Here is a 21,052-nt window from a genome sequence, read left to right on the forward strand (position 1 = left end):
ATATATTTAAAAACAAAAAGTATATCTAAAATTATTTTATATTATAAAATTTTTTTTTATGTTAACAAACTAAATAATATTTAAATAATTATAACACAAGTTTCATCAAGTGTAATTGAATAAAAATTCAAGATTTTGTTTAATTCTTATTAACATTAAACTAGTTTTAGTAATAAAAAAAAATACTTAAAGAATTTTTAATTTTATTTAAAAAATACTAGAATAGTTTGAGACTTTTGTTGTTAAAAAAAATGAACATAATTATATGTAAATTTATTTATAACAAAAAGAAACTTTTAGAGGTAAAGTATTTCCTTATAACTATATTAAAATAACTTTAACTAATAATTTTTCTTATATATTTATAATAAACTTTCAAATAATTTGATTCTTGAATGATTAAAGAAACACTTAGAATAAATTAATTACAAAAGCTTCTCTAGACAACAATACATAAATTCTTTTTAAAGTTAAGATAGATGAATATACCAGAAGACAACAAATACAGATGAATCATCAAATAAATTATATAGTCTTTTAATCTGTTGATGAGTATAAGTAATATGAAATAAAAATCAACAAAACTCAAAGGCAAATGATAGTTAATTTTAATGATACATAGACCCATTTATGGTGATTTAACAAGAAATACAAAATACAAATAAAACATTTAAAACATTGTAAATAATAAAATATATTGTATAAAATTAAGATAAACTAACTAATATTTCTTATAAATTTTTATAAAGAAAATATAAGATAAAATTTAATATTATCTAAAAGTTTTTAATAAAATTATATTATATATATAAATATATTTTTTAACAAAAATTATATCTGACCATCTAACTGTATTGTTACTTAAACAATGACATTTTATTTAGAAATACTAAACATTTATTTATTAAAAAAGAAATAAATAAATAAAAAAAAAACTTGTTAAAATTTAATATTAAAATATTTTTTTTTTTTATTTTTAAGATAAATAAAAATATTAATGTTAATTATCTTTTTGTTTATATATTTGGATATTAAATAATAAAAATATATAACTTGTCTAAAAATATTATAATGTATCTTTTATTTAAAATAAATGTTTTAAATTTATAATATTTTCTCTCTCACTAATTTGATTATCCTTACAATCATCTTTGACATTTAATCCATTTTTAAAGTTTCTCACTTTAACTTTAAATAAAATAAATAAAGCTGTTCTTCATTCATTCTTGATTGCCTATAAAGCGCAATGAAAATAAGACGTGAATAATAATATTTTATACTATATGACAAAAAAAAAAAGATTATTTAATATTTATTGTTAAAAGATTATATATTAATCAAGTGATTAGATGAGAGTTCTTTTTAATATAACAATAAACTTATAATAATTAAACACAAGTTGTTTTGCGTGAATTAAATTATTTATTCTTTTAATGAGTATAACGGTACTAATTTGTTATATTTAGTATATAAAGAATTAAGTGTTGTGTATACAAAACTAAAATTTTCTTCATTAACTAAAATATTATTTGAACAAGTTATTATTTAAACTATATTTAATTTTTATAATTGACAAAATTCTTTAAAACTATCTAAAATACTTTGACCATTTTTTTCAGTAATGTTTATAATATATTTTTCTGATCTTTTTATAAACTTATTTAAAGTACATATATTGTTATCCTCTTCAATACAATCACTAATATATTCTGTTATATCTCTAAATGGTTTATCTGGATTATCAGAATAAACTATGGTAACAGTATAATTTTTATCATTTTTCCATAATTCAATTGCTATAACAGATGAGTAGTCTGGTTGTTTTGTACCTAATAATTTTTTTTTTGCTCCAAGAGTTCTTAAAAATGATGCTAATGTTGAGTCATGTGCTGAAAAGGCATAATATTTTTTTCTATCCTTAATATTACTCTCATATTCATTAATACTTTTTAACATATTTTTAATTATATTATTTAATAAATATCCACAATTATATTTTATAAGTTCAACATTCTCCTCAACACCAAAAACTCCATCACCTGAAATATAATCCCATACTTTATCCCTTATATCTCTTATATCTTTAAATAATTTTTTTGTTATCCATTTTGGTAATGAAAAATTATGATATTTTTGTGTATAAATAATATCATAAAAATCTCTGAGATCCTTATCATTTTTAATTTTTAATCCTGAAAATTTTTCAATTTTTTTTATTATATGTTGTTTTGAGATTAAATATTGATGGTATTCCTTTCGTCCCAATTGCTTTTTAAATTCAATTTCTTTACGATAACAAGAAAAATTTACATTAAGTAACTAAAAAAATATTAAAATAATATTTTATTTATTTTTTTCTTCTTCTTCTAAAACATACATAATCATCATCAAATGGAACAGTATGAACTGGTATTGGATTAAAATTTTGGAAACCTAATGATGTTAACATATTATTATCAGTAGTATGATTTATATAAAATCCTATTAAATTATAATAAGCTGACTGTAAAGTTCTATCAACATCTGTACTTCTTACATATATTTCATTAACATTATATGTAGCATTTATAAATTTATATTCTTGAATGTAACGTTGATTTAATTTTATTCCTTGTTTAAAACTTTGTTCCATTCCTAGTGGTAAGAGTTGTCCTAATGGAATAGGCCAAATTGTTAAATTAAAAATATCATTAGGATACATCTTAATAGGTGTCCTAGATCCATGACGAAATAAAGATTGAACAAGTATAAGTTCTTTTGGAAAAACAAAATTTAATTGTAATATAAAAATAAAAAATATTTTCATTTATCTATAATTAAAATTTTATTGTTTAAAAAAAATACATAAAATATTATATATTTACATAAAAAATTGGGTAAATTTTTAAATATTAATAGGTTATTTTTATAATTTTATTTATTTTTATATATAAAAAGTACTATTATAAAAATTTTTTTTTTTAAAATTTCTTATAAATGGGAAACGATAAATAATTGTAACTTTTAATTATAAATAAAATGATTCAAATAATATATAATTATAATATATAAAAGGAATGAAAAAAAAATTATTTTGTATTCATATTAAATTTAAAGTATAAAAATTTTTATATATATATATAGATAAAACATAAAAATGCGCAAATAAGTATTAACTAAAAATTTTTTTTCATTAAAGTTTGCTACACATTATTCATTCAGTAGATTATCCAACTGATAATAAAATAAAACAGTATATAATACTTTATTTTATAATGTATGATACATACTTAATGGCATGTATATATATTTTAAATTATTTAAGATTTTTTTTTTTTAAATATATCATACTAATATGCATTTATTATAATATACTTTTTATAAAATTTTATATATAATTTGTTTAATTAATAAAATTTAAATACTTTTTTTTAAAGACATTCTTTATTAATGTCATCAGGGATATATTTATTTGATCTTGAAATAAAAGTATCTAATGGACAATAACTTGCATTGTTACATCCAGTGACATACTTTGTAATTGATCTAAATGGACTTTCAGCATCATCAGAATATAATACTTCAACAAAAAAATTTTTACTACTATCTTTCCATAATTCAACCATTACAATACTTGCAAAATTTGGTTCATTATCACCAATAACACTAGACTTAGCTCCTAGTGTTCTTAAAAATGCTGCAACTGTTGTATCATGAGCAGAAAATATATTATATTTTTTTTCATTTACACCATTACTTTCTATTACTGCTTTAGAATTTTTCATATTTTCAATCATTGTCTTTAATAAATTACCACCTTTTAATTTTATAAGTTGTGAATTTTCTGGTATTCCAATTCTTGTTTGACCACTAGATAAATCCCATACTGTATTTACAACATCTTCAACCTCATTATATAAATCATTAGTTACCCATAAAGGTAAAGTAAAATTATGATATTTTTCAATTTTTAATGAATCAAATAAATTTTTAAGATCTTTAATATCAGTAATTTTTAATCCTGAAGCTTCTGATACTTTTAAAAGTAATGGTGCTTTACTTGCAGCATATTTTAAAAATTTTATATTTGTTCCAAGTTTAGCTTCTTCAGCTTCCATTTTTAAACATGAAAAATCTGGATTTAAAAGCTAAAAATATAATTATTATATAAATAAATTATAACTAATTTTACATTATCATCTTTATCTGGTACTGTATGAACAGGAATTGGTGTCCAATTTTTTGGCCATTTTGCATTATTTGTTGGGTATGTTGTGACACTATCACTATACAAACCTGCTAAACTTGAGTATGCTGAAACTAAACATCTATCAACATCTGTACTCCTGGCACTAACTTCTGTCTTTTTATAGGTACTATTTAATAATCTAAATTGATTAACATATCTTTCTTTAATTTTTAATCCCTGTCGAAAATGTTGATCCATTCCAAGTGGGGTAAGTTCACCCCATGGAACGGGCCAGGAACTTTCAGGATACGGATCATTTGGATAACCACCAGAGGGTGCTCTATCACCATGCCTCCAAACAGCCTGTATAAGTAACAAATCTTTACTTTTAATTATTGATACAAAAGATAGTAATAAAAATATAATTTTCATTTTATATTATCAAACCAAAATTATAATTAAAATATTTTTATTTATATAACTAATTTTACCTTATCTGGTTTGATAAAAATTTCTTAATATTACTTAGTATCATTGTCTAATTTAAAAATTTTTTAATTTAACGTGATAAAGTAAAAAGAATGTTATTAAATTACATATAGTTTAATAAAAATCTCATTTATTAAATAATGAGATTGATAGTATCAAAAAAAAAGTTATGATTAAAACAAGAAAATATTATAAAAATTGTTTTTACATTTTGTAGTTATGTTTTCTATTATGCATATATTAAAAAAAAAGACTGAGAATAACAAATTTCTTATTTTTAATATTCATCTGAAATAAACAAAAATTCTCATAAAACTTTACTCGTCATATTAAAGATTATTTTTAATATTGTCAATTTCTTTTTTAAGTAATTTAATTTCATTTTTAATTTCATTTACCGCAGTCTTATAGTGTTTTCTTTGACTTTCAAGATTAATTTCTCTCTCCTCAACCAAATTTCTTTTATTTAAGATGGCTTCACGTAGGTGCATTATATAAATTGATAATTGATCAACCTGTACATAATTACCATTAATAGTATTTGTATTTTTTTCTAAACGTATTCTTCCCTCATCTTTTTTCCATAATTCAATCCATTTTTCAGTTTCTTTAAGAATCATATTCATTCCATAATTTATATCATCTATCATAGTTTGTTTATTCTTTACACAATCTTGCATTTTTTCTATATTTTTTCCAACATTAAACATCTCATGGATAACAATTTCCTTATCATTTTTATATAATTTCAATCGTTCCCTTAATGAATTTAAACGATTTTTTAATTTATTTGAATCAACAATTTGATAACTTATTTGACTTTTTTGAATTTCAGTGTTTGTCTCAGATACGATAGTTGTTGATGTTTCCATTTAATAAAATAAAACAATTTAATTATTATATATCTATTAAGATAATTTTATATAATACTTAAATTTAAATTTTTTGTTTATATATTTGTTTCTCTACATTCATTAATTTATAATAAAAATTTTTTTTATCCCTTAAATTACTTATATATTCATTAAGGAAAATATTTTAAATTTTAAAAATAATAAAACACATATAAATATATATATATTTTAATAAACAAAATTTATATTATTCTAAATACAAATACAAAAAAAAAAATCATTTATTTAATATGATAAATAAAAAATATTTTTAAAGTTTTTAGTTACCATACTACTTAAAATCTTGAATTTTTTACTCATCAATGATAAATATTAAAATGACATAAGTGATAATATTTTTGAAGATTTATATTTACAACATTGAATAAAGGAAATTTAATAATTAAATATTCAAAAAAAAGTAACATTATTTTGAATAAATTTTCTCTGTTACTTTCTTTAAATTTTTTTTCTTACTGATTCAAAATGTTTTGCTTTTGCATGGTAAATTTATGTTAAAAAATGATAACACTTTTTTTTACATTGATGAAATAAAAGGGACAAAGAAATAAATTTTTTTTTGATTTTTTTAAAAGTTAATTTTTTTAAATTAATTCATTTTCTTTTTGAAGATATTATTTTCTTTTAATGAAATTTAATTAAAAATAATACTTTTTATCCATTTAAATTAAAAAAAAAAAATTTTTTTTTGTTTAAATAATTAATTATTTTTAATTACCTATTTTCTTGATATAGTAATAGGTGGGCTTACAGCTGATTGGAACTATCCTTTAACGAAAATATTTCTGCTTCCAACTCATTTGGAGTATCGTTTTTATTTTGTAGTAAACATTACATAAAAATATTGTTACTCATACAATATTAATTATATTTTGGAGTTTGTAATGGAACCATATACAGGTCTTGTAAATTCAGGATTATATCCACAATTATCAATTGTCTTCCTTGCTGTTGGTCTTCTTTTAACGGCCAGTTTTTTAATTTATGAAGTAAGTAATATAAATTAATAATTTTTAAATTTATTTTCAAGGTTACCACAAAAAAGAATGATAAAAATATTTTTAAAGAAGCAGGATTGGCAACGGTAGCATCAACATTTCTTGGTATTGGTTCTGTTTTCTTGATGCTCTGGGTAGGAATTTATGTATAAGCTTTTTTTTTTTTACTTTGTTATAAATTATTTTCATTGTTAACAATTTATTGAAATAAAAGCATTCTTGTATTTTTATTGTTTTTTTTTATATAAAGTTTTATAAGTAAAATTTATTATTTTTATAAAAGAAAATATTATTTTTAAACAAGTAAATTTCTTAGAATATTTGACTACTCATATATTATTTTATGCATGGTGGTGTTCAATTCTTTGGATAATTCTTTGTTCAGATATGATATTTAGAGAACAGCTTTTTTTATCACTATTAATCTTTCTCTCAATTTATATTTATATATATATTCATTTCTCCTTTTACAATTTTTTCTTTATGTTTTAAATTTCTTTAAACATATTAAATATCATTTGAATCAGTGCTATAAATTTTTACTTCAATTGCAAATTTTATTTGAATTATCATATATAAAAGATAAAACTTATAAACTTATATTGTATTTTTTTATATCATCAAAGAATAAAATATAAATATTTTTTGAAATATGTATATTACTTACTAAGACATATAAATATATGTATGTTTAGCCTTCTGATAACTAAAATTTATACAGGAAAACATCTAAGACAACTTTACTAATGAAAATTATATTACGATGTAAAACAAAAAATTATGCTTAAATGAGAATAAAATTTTTAATTATGTTTAAAAGTTTCCGTATAAAAATAAAGGAATTCATTATTTTTTAGTTTTTTCATCTATTTTGCAAACTTATTTTTATCAAAATTTTTATGTACTACTATCTAAAATTAAAAATAGAAATATTTTTAAAGAAATATTCTTTAAATAATATACTTTATATTTTATAATTTTTAACTTCTATACTTTAATAAAGTATATGAGATAAATTTAAAGATTATTACAAATATATTATTTTTTAGTACTTTTATCAATGGAGTCATTAGATGATAGTATATTAAGACACTCAAAAATGTCTATATCTGGTTTGAGAATACAGGTAAAAATAAAAAAACTAAAATTATTATAATATTTTTTTTAGTCAATTGTTATTTGTATTACTTTTTCAATTGTTCACTTTTTTGAATATAACTTAATATGGCATAAAAGTTATGGAATTATAAATTGTAATAAATCAATATCAATATTATCTTTGGATTCAAAATATTTTTCACTTTATTCAAATTTACACTACTCTGAATATCCAAATTATTTTTCATGTCACTTCTCTGTAGCTCCATATTTTTATATGATAAGTTATTTTATTGGTTGCCAAATATCACTTATATTTTCATTTTGGAAATCATTAAATTTTTCACCAAAAAAATGTTTCACAATAGGTTGTTTGTTTTCTTTAATCTTTATGGAATTACTTTCTCTTGTATCTTTTTATTGGATATCCATATTACTTAAGTTTTTTCTGGGAATAAGTAATGGATTTATAATTCAATATGGTATTATATTAATGATGGATTGGTCACATCCAAAATATGTTGGTTTCAGGGCAAATTGTATTATTGGTAGTAAGATAATTTCATTAATTTTTCTGATTACATCTATAAAATTTCAAATATCTATGAAAGTTACATATTTTATGATGTCAATCTTATTTGTTTTTCTCATATTCTTCCAAATAATGTATGTTTGTAAACAATACTTTTGTTATTTGAAATTTTAAAATATAGTTTTTTAAAAACAAAAGATATAAACTAATAAAATAACTTTTAATTCTGTTTTTAGATTTGTAAAAGAATCAAGAAGTTACTTGAAATTGAACAAAAATTACGACTTATTAATTCATTATCTTAGATCATTGGCAAGAAAAGTAGATTATCATGGTGAGGCAATCACCGAAAACAATATAAATAAATTAAATGTAAGTTTTTTTTAAATATATAAAAATTACTAATTATATTAATAACTTTATCAGAGATACTTTTTTCAATCTCCACAACAAACAAATGATGATTTAAAAAATGAATGTGAAAGGAATGACAATGAAGAAATTGAAAGAATAACTAAATCAAATAGCAATAAAAGGATAAAAAATTCTTATAAAAAATATTTTTATATTTCTATTACTTTGTAAGTTTTCTTTTTTTAATCTAAATGTTAAAACTTTTTTAAGCTTATCAAACTTTTTTGTTTCTTTTATAATTCAAAATGAGACATTAGGTCAGTCTGATATAAGAAAAGAAAATGGTGATTTAAATAATTTCCAAAATCAAGATAAATTGTGTTTATATGAAAGTAATAAAAGATATATACTTATAACAGTTGCATTAACTTTTTCTTTTTTGTTTGGCATTATATTTACAAAGAGACCTTCAATAATATTAACAATAACTTTTATATTACAAATTATTATGTCCAGTTTGATAACCTTTCAATGTATGTTATTATTAAATATAATTTGTTTTTATCCATGTAAAGTTGGAGACTCCTAACTATTTCTTTAACTAAGTAAAATATAAAAAACAAGATACATAATTTTAAATAGTTAAGAAAAATATAATTGAAGATATAATTAAGGGTTCTCCAATTTCAAAGTTTAAACTTTAATTCTATATTGTATTATTTGTAGGGTTTAACAATTCTAAGGATGGCGTTAAAATATTTTATATGCTAATAATAGCTTTTTCTGTAGTAATTGATCACTTCTTACAACTTCTTCTATTCCAAAATGTTGATACAAACGAAAACTATGAAACTGAATATGGTAGTATAATTCACAACAGATTTAACCAAGAAAGTGATCATGACAGAATAACTAGAAAGGAAGTTTACAGTTTTTATAACAATCTTACACTTCAACCACCTTTTAAATGGAATTTCTTCCAATTTTCTCAAATTGTTATATGCTTTGCTAGAGTTCTAGCATCCATTGGAATATTTATGATTTTCTATAAAACTAGAATGACAGATATACCAGTAACTTCCACGCTTTCAACTTTTAAAAGACCATATTTTTTTTTTCAGAGCAACCAAATTACAGAGTATTCTATATCTGATATTTATCAAGCAAATGACAGTAACATAGTACCAAGTTTACACAAACAAACAACCGACACAGAACATTGGGTAAAAATTTCACAAGAAACTCCAAGTACCTGTAATCATCTGATTTATTCAATATTAAAAAAAGTTGAAAAAAACGGGAAATTCAAAAGTAATGAAATTCTTATGAATATATATCTTTCAATAATGATAACATACTTGACAATATTCTTCTTTGCAAATCGGATAAGAAAAACAAGAATTTTTGCTGTTTGTGATGGAGATACTGTGTAGACAAATTAAACACCTATTGATGGATAATCAATTTAATTAATATAACGATTGGAGCCTATACAGTGCCAAACTTACAAAACGCTTTTGAGTTTGGCAATGATAAACCCGATTCGTCATACAATTTACCTTAACTTCCCTCAATTGTGATCATGAAAAATCCAACAGATTCAAAATAACTGTGATACATAATTTACATATCCTGAAACACAGTCTTTTGAATCGGCAAGAAACTTCAATAAAAAAATTACTTTTTAATATCAAAAATCAATTCAAAGTAATGTTCTAGTCATGCGCCTGTCAATAAACCATGACTATGAAATTACCTTGAATTGACAGTTAATATATTTTATCACTAGCTTAAAAATTGAAAAAATAAAAAAACTCGTTGAAGTAAGAAAAATATTTTCTCTGAAACTGCAACACATAATATATAAATTGAATAACTTTATTGAAAATTTCTTTTATACCATTTTTTATTGTAACTGTTCCACCTTCTTTATTCCTTTAGAGAATAAATTTTTTTTTTAAAAACTCAAGCAGCTTGAGAAAAACGATTATGAAATTTTAAACATAGCTTAAAACTTTATGTCAAGTAGCATCTAATTTCTTGGAGATATTAATATTAAAACTCAAGGCTTTATTTGATTGACCTGAGAAATGAAAGGACATCTTATGTGACGGCAAAATATATTTGACATCTTATGAAGAGATTTATTAGGAGTATTATTTGTTTGATTCATAAAATATTAACCAGGTAGTTGATTAAAATATATTTAAAAAAAAAGAAGTAGTAATGACAATGGTATATTAATACAATTGTAGTATTTTGATATGATAGAGACAAAAGAAAAAAGTATATATTGTGGGAATTTGAAAGGAAAAAATTTTTTTGATGGTAAGATTATTATTTTAATTATATTAACATTAAAAAATTTCAATCAAATGTCATTTATTGTTTAATATAAATATATGTAAATTAGTAGCAGTATAATGATTAATTTATAACTTTTAAAAAAAAATTATAAATATACTCTAAATTTTAGATTATTTTCATGAATTTATATATTTTTAATATTGTTTTAAATTATTCAATTGTCGTTGATGCTTTAATTGATATAGAATTATATCCTTTTATCACAGTAGCGTTACCATCATCTAAAAATAATTTATTAAATATTAAGTCAAAAAGAAATATAATTAAAAAGTACCTGCTATAATAGTTATTTCGTGTGTTGAATTTTTACCAGTAGAAGGTATATTAAAAATTGTCCTTGGTCCAGCTGCAGAAAGTATATCTGATGGTTTTAAAAAATGAATTGTTTTTGTTCCTTCAGTTGTTTTTGTTGTTGTTGTTGTTGGTGGTGGTAGGTTATCAATTAAGTTATGGCTTGTATTTTGACTTGTCGTTACATTATTATCAACAGAAGAGACTTCTGAAAAATTTAAACTTGATCCTAAAATTTTATATAATATGTAATTTTTTGTAAGTGATATACCATCTTTTTCTAAAATTTGATCGCCGGTAATTTCAGGAGTTGGCATTTTCCAATTTCCTAATAATTTAGTATCTCTTTTTATTCTTCCATTATTTATATTTTCCTCTAGAGATACTTTAATTATCAATAATAAACAAAAACAAATAAATAAAAATTTTATAAAATTATAGCACATTGATTTAATAATTTCAAAATTTAACAAAAATATAACTTTAATCAATGGTATAAAATTTTGTTTTTGAAATAAATTTTACTTTAGATTTGTGTAGTGACATCTATCATAAATGCGGTAATCATTCTATTTTATATTATTAAACTTATAGTAACCTTTATATATTTTACTAATTATGTGTAGATTATAAGGATAATCAGGGATTGAAGATGTTTAATATATTATTTTAATGATGAATATTTTCTGCGTGAAAATTGTAGTTGTATATCCTTGTTGATATAAAATTATATATTTTGTTATTTTATATTAGTAAAAATATGAGTAATAAAATTCTTTCATGATAATCAAACTTAATATATCAATAACAAAAAAAAAGTTGTATTTAGAAAAAATTTCTTGAAAATACATAATAATATTTTTGATTTTTGGTAGGACAAAATTTTGGATTTTTATCTTGATATTGTATTATATAAATAAAATCATACAAAACTAAAAAAATTCATTAATTAATAGTTATTTATTTACTATTATAATACTTTATATATAGTTCAAAAAATTGATAATGTTTGTAATTATTTTATATAATTTTAATTTTAATAATGTTATTATGTTAGTCATCGTTAATACTTTATTGAAAAACTTTTTAAAAATCTTTTATAATAAACTATTTTTGGTATTTTTAATTATTTTTTTTTAAATATTTTATAAGATTTTTTATATTTTTTAGTTCCTTATTTATTTTATAAAAAATTTTAATAACTTCATGATTAAAAAATTTTTAAAATATTAAAATTATTTATGTGATTGTTTATAACTTAAGAACATGAAATAGTATACTCCTCTACTAGATCAATATATTTTCTTAAAAAACATATTTATTAAAAAAAAATCATTATTACACAAAAATTAATTTTAATACTAAATTTGTGGGATTATAAAAATCGTCAGAAGTCTTTAAAGACTTTTACAAAATCAATGTCCAAAATAGAATAAAGTACACATGTACTTTATTTCTAACTTTTTCAATTTAAAACAAAGTTTTGAAATGTAAAACATTTATCAAAATCAAAAGCTAGAAAAAAAATTGTAAAACATCGAATATATAAAGATAAGTTTTTTAGAATTATTAATTAAAAAGTTTTTTTTTTTCCGTTCATCATTATAGAATACCGTTTTTGTTTGTGTTGTTTTGTTGAGATTAACTTTCTTATAAATATATTATTTTTTCTTTATTCAAAAATGATATATTAGATCAAATAGGATATGTGTCTTCATTGACAGACAAGAAAAAGGTACCACAATAGTAAAAATGTATTTTTCAAAAAAAAATTCCTACCATTCAAAAAAAATTATGTATAAAAAAGAAAGAAAATTTTCTTTTGTTCATTGTAAATCGTTTACTTATATACAAGAAAATTTTGTTCATTCTTTGCTCCTACATCTTTATCTTCAGTATCATAAAATTCACCAACATCTTCAATTATTTTATCAGATATTACATGAGGAATTCTAGTATCAGGATCAGCATTATCTAATTCCATAGCCTCAATTTCAGAATAATTAAATGTATCTTCAGGTCTTTCGTGTATTTGAATACTAGGTACAGGTGAAACATGCATAAGATTTTCAAAGATTTTTACTTTTATTCCCTCCAAATAATCTCTATCATTTTCATCTTTAATACCTGATTTTTCAATATGAAGATTAAATGATGGATGAAAATATTGAATATAATCATTGTATGGAATTTCATTAGGAAGTACCTCACCAATAGCAATAGCTGTTTCATTTGCCCAACATCTAGCAACATTTTTTGGTGTATAACCACCACCACCAAGTAACATAAGTGGAACATTTTTGTTTCTAAAATATTTTACACAATTTCCATGTCCATGTAATGTTAAATTAAATGTACCTAATTTGTCACCTTGAAGAGAATCAGCCCCACACTGAAGAACAACAACAGAAGGATTAAATCTTTCCATTACTTTATCCATTACAGGTTCAAAAATACTTTTATAATTTTCATCAGTTATTCCATCTTTTAATGGAAAATTAACTGTATACATTTTTCCTTTTCCATAACCAACTTCTGATAATGCACCTGTACCCGGAAAAAAATTTCCATACTTATGAAATGAAACCGTCATTACTCGATCAGATTGGTAAAATGCTTCAGTTACACCATCACTACTATGAAGATCATAATCAGCATATAAAACTCTTGGATAATATTTTAAAAGTTCTAAGATAGCCAAAACAATATCATTTGTATAACAAAATCCTGATGCTTCACTTTTTTTAGCATGATGAAGTCCACCCATCCAATTAACAACAATATCACTTTGATTATGATTAAGTTTATAAGCAGCACATAATGAACCACCTACAGAACTTTTACAATATTCAAATAATCCATCAAATATTGGGCAATCATCAAAACAATTATAATTTTGTTTATCTTTAGAATTATTTTTAACATTTTCTGGTGTTGAATTTTTAAGAAAATCTAAATAAGCAGTTGAATGAAAAGCAGCCATATCCTCATATGTTGCTTTGATTGGTCTCTACAAAAAAAACAAAAAAGTTAAATAAATAATTTAAATAATATTAAATTAATAAAATTTATATATAACATACAATAACTTCTAATTTACGAAGGACACCATAACTTTCCAATAAATGGTGAGTTAGGCGAATTCTATTAGGTTTCATAACATGACCATTACCATAATAATAATTTCCAATATCACCTATAAAAAATATTTAAAAAAAAATATAAATAATAAAATAATATAAACATACTATCATAAAAATAACTTATTCTTTTTTTTGAATAATCTCCTGTAAACATTTTTAGTAAAATATTTTTTTAAATAACTTTTTTTAATAATTAGAACTGACTAGGATATACAATGATGCGAGTTTTTATTAAATGAGATAGAAAAAGAAAAATGCAACTGGGCCGCAACTTGTTTATTCTGAGTAGTAGTATTAAATATTTTCCATCCTTATTGATGGTAAATCACCATAAAACTTGGCTTTAATATTATAAAAATATCAAAAAAATAATTTATTTAAAATTATATAAAATATTTTTCTCCAATTATTGATATATTTTATAGTATTGTTATACGGTAAATGATATAATGATCAAAATATAATAATGTATTATGATTTTACACCAAAATATTTATATGAACATTAAATATTATATTCAAAAAATAATTTCTTATTTTAGTTTAAATTAAATGTAATATATTTAATAAAATAAATTTATATAATACAATATTAATAACTCTAAATGGCATTTTTGATTTCTTAAAGATCATTTTTTAAAAAAAGTACTTATGCATCACTCATTGACCTTTAAAAATAATCTATAAATTAAAGAATATTTCATTTTTTTTTATTAATTTTAAAAATGCCATTATATTTGAAAAAAAAAATGATAAAAAAATTGAGACAATTCAATGAATAAATAATTAGTAAAAAAAAAAACATTTTATGATAAAAAGTTAAAAAAAAAACACAATAGTGAGAGAAAAAAAAAAAAAAACGATGATTTATCTTCATCTCTGAGGATTTGAGATGTCATCACTTTTGGTAGTATATAAAAAGAAAAAAAGTGAGAGATAGGGGAATTTTTTTTTATTGTGTTCTTGACTGTAATATATTAAAGTTTTATTGAATAAAGGTGCTAATAATTCAATCCTAAGTCTAATACTCTACGCCAGGGCGCCAGCTTAAAATATTATCATAAAAATTTTTACTGGGTTCATATAGCTGATCTGGTGAATGAGAAAATCTTTGAGGATTGGAGTTAGGGAAAGAAATAAAGAAGCGAGATTATTTAAAGGATATACTCTAGAGGAGCAGTTTAGGGCAGCTGAAGATTGGGGAGAGAAATCAGCTATTAGGGAACTGTTAAGCATATCTAAGGACAATATGAGTGATTTTGATGATATTGAGGATGCGACGGAGGTCAGACCCATAGTTCAGGGTAATGAGATGACTAGGGGGAGGAACATGACCAATGCAGATATTCAAGCACTTGCAGAAGCTCTAGCCGGAATGATTAGTAAGGGAATGATAAAAATTCCAATGGAGCCTAGAGATCAAGTGGAGAATAGAGATGATCATATATCTAGAAACCAAGATAGGAGTAGCAGTGAAAATAATAAAAATTGTATTGAAGACAGTAACGTAACTGTAGAGGAAAGCACCTTTGAAAGACGATATGAGAACACGAATATTCGTATGGGGGATGTTATTAGGAAACCTGAAAATTTTAAAAGGAATATGACATTTGAGTCATGGTATCTTAAGTTCGAGAATTATTGCGAAATGATGAATATACACGGTATCAACAAATTAAGAAGTTTGATAATGTATCTGGATGATAATATAATAAAAGAAGTCAAATCAGTTGGAATATTGGATAGTTATGTTGAATTATGTGATTATTTGGTTGATAATTATTCTGGTAGGATATCAGAAGAAGCGGCATCTTATGAATTAGAATTACTTTTGTCTCGACGTGTTACAAGATTAACAGATTTGGATGAAGTATGCGGAAGGATTGAATTCCTCGTAGAAGCGAAATATCCATATGATGGAAGAGATAGAAAATTGAGGGAAATGGTTGCGGCAATCACAAGAATATTACCGGCTGAATGTAAATCTAAGTTTGGCTGTGGACAAAAATATAATAGCTTAGATGAGGCGGTAATAAACGCCAAAAGAATATGGGAATATGAATCTCAAGCAAGGAAATTACATGAGAAAGGTTATGGCATTAATAGTAATGATAATGGTAGAAAACGTATTGGCAAGATGAATCATAAACCTATTTCTACAAATGATGGGAAAATAATTAGATGTTTTTTATGTAATTCAGTCGGTCACAAGAAATATCAATGTCCAGATAAAGAGAAGGGGCAAACTAATGTTATAGGAAATAATCAATGTAATCATGTACAGGAAGATACAATATGTAAAGTAGAACATAAAAAAGATTCAGAAGTAAATATTAAAGATTTAGAAGTTAACCACAACTTGATAGCAATGGAGGTCAGTGTTAATGATCTTAAGGTTAAGGGGCTACTAGATACGGGAAGTAATTGCGTAATTATGAATCCATTATTAGGAAAACGCCTAAAATTAAAAACTAAAAGAACAAGTAAAGTCGCTAGTTTTCAAGAATCATATAAAGTTAAAGAAATAGAGGGGGGAGTTAGGATTAGATTGTTAGGTTCAGAACATCATATCGAACCAATATATGTTGCTGAAAGAGATTTTCCTAGTAAGAACTATGAAATAATATTAGGAATGAGTATTCTTAAGAAAATTAATGGAAGTCTAGATTTTAAAACGGGCAAGGTAATTGAAGTTGAGGTTGAAGATAAATATGAAGATCCGTATGAAAAGACAATGGAATGTAATATTATTATGGAAGACATGGAGAGATCTGTTGATATAAAGAAGTTTATAGAAGATATCAAAGTTAAATTTCCAGATTGTATCCAAAAGGACGAGAGTGATCTTGGGCCAGGCAAACTAATGAGCGGACCTATAGAAACTTATGATAAAGAACCATATGTGTTCCCGATATATACTGTGCCTTGGAACGAAAAACCAATTGCAAATGAGCTCATAAGGAAATTATTAAAAGCAGGGGTACTGGAACCAACAGATAGCCAAAGATTACATCCAATTATGGTGGTGAAGAAGGCAATTCCAGGAAGGTATAGACTAGTAGCAGATATGAGAGGAAGTAATTCGATAACAAAGAAATTCAGATATAATATACCAAATCAAAGAGAACTTTTTCAACAGATAGGACCATTTGATTATTGTTCCAAGTTGGATTTAGTAGATGCCTTCTATCAAATCTCAATACCAGTGGAAAGTAGAAAGAATATGGCAATACGGACAGATCTGGGAGAATTCCAATTTACTAGATTAGTACAAGGGGCGACAAATAGTGCAGCGGAATTGCAGAGAGTGTTAACTAATTTATTTAAAAGTTTAAGGAATAATGTGCATATATTTGTAGATGATATACTAATTACAAGTAAAGGGGATGTTCAAGAACATAAAGAAATATTAATGAAAGTTTTGAAAATATGTAACGATTATGAATTGAAGGTTAATTTAGATAAATCGAAAATGTTTGGTAGGAGATGTATTTTCCTTGGGCATATACTAAGTAAAGAAGGAATAAAGCCTTCTGAAAGTAATTTAGAAATTTTTGCAAAAAGACCCATTCCAACCACCAAGAGACAATTAGTTGGAACATTACAATCTGCAAATTTTTATCGTCAATTTATACCAAATTTTGCGAAGATAACTCATAATCTTTATGAAGTAACAAAAAAACGATCACGTAATCTAAAATTAGAAGGAAAGTTGGAAGAAGATTACAAGAATTTATGTAAGGCAATGGCGGATACCTGTTTATTACACCACGCAAATAAAGATGGGAGTTATATATTAACAACGGATGCTTCTGATTATTGTATAGGAGCATGTTTAAGTCAAATTCAAGAAGGAAAGGAATATCCTATAAGTTATTATTCCCAGAAATTGAAAAAAACAGTTAGAGGAAGAAGTACCACATATCTTGAGTTATTATCAATAGTGAAGGCGTTAAGATTTTATAAATTTATCCTTACAGGTTCGGAAATACTTATAAGGACGGATCATCGTCCATTATTATTTCTGGGGAAAAATACAACAAATAAAAAATATTTAGAATTAATTTCAGAAATAGAATCTTATAACGTTAAATTAAAATATATAAATGGAAGTGGAAATTGTGTGGCGGATGATCTATCTCGAAATACAAAACAGGCAATTGAGGGACTTGAAGAAATGAGGGAAGAAGAAAATGAATGTATATTTGCAGCAGAAAAAAGAAAACCGGGTCGTCCAAGAAAAAATATAAGAGAAGAAAAAGATGTTGAAGATATTCCAAAAGAAGAAAAACGAAGAAGAGGTCGCCCACCAAAGAAATCAAAAGCCCTTAGCATAATGGAACCATTACCACTACCAAAGTTACAAAAATTTGAAGTATCAAATTTTGAAAAAATGGGGAAGGAAGACGAAAAAGAAACGTTTCGCTTAGCTCACGATGAGCAAGGACATTTTGGGTTCAATAAAATGAAGAGTTTAATAGAATCAAGAAACCCAAACATAGAAAATTTAGATACGAAAATAAAGTTATATTTAAAGCGCTGTGATGTATGTCAAAGGAGAAATATTGGAATAAAAAGAAAAATTGAAGGAACTAAAGTAATTTATGAATCCCCGGGACAGAATTTGAGCATAGATGTTATGGGACCAATAAGCCCTCCAGCAGCAGATGGTTCAAGATATATATTAAGCGCGATTGATTCATTTTCTCGGTATTCATATATAGTACCACTAAAATCATATAAATTTGAAGAAATAAGCCAAGCATTAATGAACCAAATATTCTGTTACCATGGTATACCAAAAAGCATAAAGACTGATGGGGCAGGTAATTTTAAAAGTGAGGAATTCAAGAAGTTCCTTCTATCATTGAAGATAGAACACCAAATATCAAGTCCACATCATTCACAAGGAAATTGTTTAGCGGAGCGAACATTTAGGTGGATATCGGCAACAATATCCAAGATTTGCAGAGAGAAACCTAATATATGGCCGCAGTATTTGCCAATGATAGCATTTTATTATAACTCAACCAAGAACGATACTACAGGATATAGTCCATATATGTTAACCCATTTAAGGGAGCCAAATACACTGTTAGATCAATTTTTAGATACATATAGCACCGGTGTCTTTGATTCAAGTAGAACTATGTATGATTTGATGGAAAGTGCAGCGTTAATAAGAGAGTGTGCTAAAGAATCAATTGAAGCAACCAGGGACGATGTAAATTCAAAAGTAGGAAGTGATTCAATACCAAAATATGAAAAGGGAGAGTTAATATTAGTTAAGATGGGAGATACGGAAAAAGATATAGGATCTAAATTTAAGTTTAAATATCAAGGACCGTATGAGGTCACAAAACAAGAAGGAGCAAGGATATTTTGTAGAAAGGAAAAATGTGGAAGAGCTCAGATAGTGCATGTATCTAATGCTAAGCGTTATTTTCCAGAGGAAGATAAATCTTAAAGGAGGGAGAAGTGAGAGAAAAAAAAAAACGATGATTTATCTTCATCTCTGAGGATTTGAGATGTCATCACTTTTGGTAGTATATAAAAAGAAAAAAAGTGAGAGATAGAAAAAATTTTTTTTTATTGTGTTCTTGACTGTAATATATTAAAGTTTTATTGAATAAAGGTGCTAATAATTCAATCCTAAGTCTAATACTCTACGCCAGGGCGCCAGCTTAAAATATTATCATAAAAATTTTTACTCAATCATATTTGTATAATATTTTAAGTATTAACTAATGTCTACAAATAATTAAAATTTATGTTACATAAATTTTTTAATAACCAAATGTGAAAATAAGAAGTAATAATACTTTTATTTAATGTCTTTATAAATATATATATATTTAAAAAGTTTTCTTATACTTATATTTTATTTAAAGTTTTAAAATCTTTAAATTTTATATATACTATTTTTATATCTTTTTTTTTGTCAACAAAAAATATTACATAATTTTGTAGTAGTTATTTAAAAATGTTTCTAATATAATGTACAAAAAAGTTTTGATAAAAAAATTTTAAAAAACCATTTTTAAGTAATATATTTGTTTTTAAAATTTTTATTCATCATCAATAAGATAACAAATACTCTTATCTTAACTGTAAGTATTATTAATAATGGTAAAATAAAGTGGTATTGTTTTAAAAAATAACACTTGTTTTATATATATTTGGTAGATTTTTTTTTTCTTCATAATTAGATAAAACTTTTTTTTTTAAATAATTTATATTTTAGTGATATTATCATAGGTATTTCAATTATCTTGACATATATATGTCTAAAATTCAAATATAAAAATATGGCAAAGTTTTTATAGATTATTGGATTTTGTTATTTTAAAAAAAAGATTTTTAATTCCCATTGTGATTTATGTCTCATCTATATTTTTTTTGTGGTGTACTTTAATTTTAATATGTAAAATTGGATTATTTTCTTGTAGTAACAAAAAACTATTATTAATTTGGGTTTTAATACACTTTAACTGAATTTAATATACATTTTGTATAGATTTATATGTATATATATTAATAGTAACATTTTGTATTAGTACTTTCCAACTTCATTATATTTACAAGACGATGTTTAATATTTAAATAGTGGTTTTATAAAATTTTATTAAACAATTCACTTATCTATAATATTTTTTCAACTTTTATATATTTTTAAAAACATAAAATATTATAAAAGGT

General features: G+C 23.2%; 8 protein-coding genes across 8 annotated transcripts; 3 read left to right on the top strand and 5 right to left on the bottom strand.

Annotated features, from left to right (window-relative positions):
* Positions 1-1,563: 1,563 nt before the first annotated feature.
* SRAE_1000196700 (Histidine phosphatase superfamily, clade-2-containing protein) lies at positions 1,564-2,806 on the bottom strand (the record flags this gene model as incomplete). Its single annotated transcript, XM_024648988.1, has 2 exons — positions 1,564-2,319; positions 2,378-2,806. The coding sequence occupies 2 exons, from the start codon at positions 2,804-2,806 to the stop codon at positions 1,564-1,566; spliced, it is 1,185 nt and encodes a 394-aa protein (XP_024502910.1).
* Positions 2,807-3,410: 604 nt separating this feature from the next.
* On the bottom strand, positions 3,411-4,600 carry SRAE_1000196800 (Histidine phosphatase superfamily, clade-2-containing protein; the record flags this gene model as incomplete). Its single annotated transcript, XM_024648989.1, has 2 exons — positions 3,411-4,127; positions 4,172-4,600. 2 exons carry the CDS (start codon positions 4,598-4,600, stop codon positions 3,411-3,413), a joined length of 1,146 nt encoding a protein of 381 aa, XP_024502911.1.
* Positions 4,601-4,986: 386 nt separating this feature from the next.
* SRAE_1000196900 (Hypothetical protein) lies at positions 4,987-5,529 on the bottom strand (the record flags this gene model as incomplete). Its single annotated transcript, XM_024648990.1, has 1 exon — positions 4,987-5,529. The coding sequence occupies one exon, from the start codon at positions 5,527-5,529 to the stop codon at positions 4,987-4,989; it is 543 nt and encodes a 180-aa protein (XP_024502912.1).
* A 926-nt stretch (positions 5,530-6,455) lies between these two features.
* On the top strand, positions 6,456-6,721 carry SRAE_1000197000 (Transmembrane protein 258; the record flags this gene model as incomplete). Its single annotated transcript, XM_024648991.1, has 2 exons — positions 6,456-6,560; positions 6,602-6,721. 2 exons carry the CDS (start codon positions 6,456-6,458, stop codon positions 6,719-6,721), a joined length of 225 nt encoding a protein of 74 aa, XP_024502913.1.
* Positions 6,722-7,629: 908 nt separating this feature from the next.
* On the top strand, positions 7,630-9,986 carry SRAE_1000197100 (Major facilitator superfamily domain, general substrate transporter-containing protein; the record flags this gene model as incomplete). Its single annotated transcript, XM_024648992.1, has 7 exons — positions 7,630-7,695; positions 7,738-8,333; positions 8,436-8,571; positions 8,626-8,780; positions 8,824-9,086; positions 9,280-9,626; positions 9,675-9,986. The coding sequence occupies 7 exons, from the start codon at positions 7,630-7,632 to the stop codon at positions 9,984-9,986; spliced, it is 1,875 nt and encodes a 624-aa protein (XP_024502914.1).
* Positions 9,987-11,070: 1,084 nt separating this feature from the next.
* On the bottom strand, positions 11,071-11,528 carry SRAE_1000197200 (Hypothetical protein; the record flags this gene model as incomplete). The annotated part of the gene is made up of 3 exons (XM_024648993.1): positions 11,071-11,141; positions 11,195-11,440; positions 11,483-11,528. 3 exons carry the CDS (start codon positions 11,526-11,528, stop codon positions 11,071-11,073), a joined length of 363 nt encoding a protein of 120 aa, XP_024502915.1.
* Positions 11,529-13,051: 1,523 nt separating this feature from the next.
* On the bottom strand, positions 13,052-14,508 carry SRAE_1000197300 (Histone deacetylase 2; the record flags this gene model as incomplete). The annotated part of the gene is made up of 3 exons (XM_024648994.1): positions 13,052-14,221; positions 14,295-14,407; positions 14,460-14,508. The coding sequence occupies 3 exons, from the start codon at positions 14,506-14,508 to the stop codon at positions 13,052-13,054; spliced, it is 1,332 nt and encodes a 443-aa protein (XP_024502916.1).
* Positions 14,509-15,452: 944 nt separating this feature from the next.
* On the top strand, positions 15,453-19,820 carry SRAE_1000197400 (Reverse transcriptase domain and Integrase, catalytic core domain and Zinc finger, CCHC-type domain and Ribonuclease H-like domain and Aspartic peptidase domain-containing protein; the record flags this gene model as incomplete). Its single annotated transcript, XM_024648995.1, has 1 exon — positions 15,453-19,820. The coding sequence occupies one exon, from the start codon at positions 15,453-15,455 to the stop codon at positions 19,818-19,820; it is 4,368 nt and encodes a 1,455-aa protein (XP_024502917.1).
* Positions 19,821-21,052: the final 1,232 nt, after the last annotated feature.

This window comes from Strongyloides ratti, assembly GCF_001040885.1.
Source record: "Strongyloides ratti genome assembly S_ratti_ED321, chromosome : 1".
NCBI lineage: Eukaryota > Metazoa > Nematoda > Chromadorea > Rhabditida > Strongyloididae > Strongyloides > Strongyloides ratti.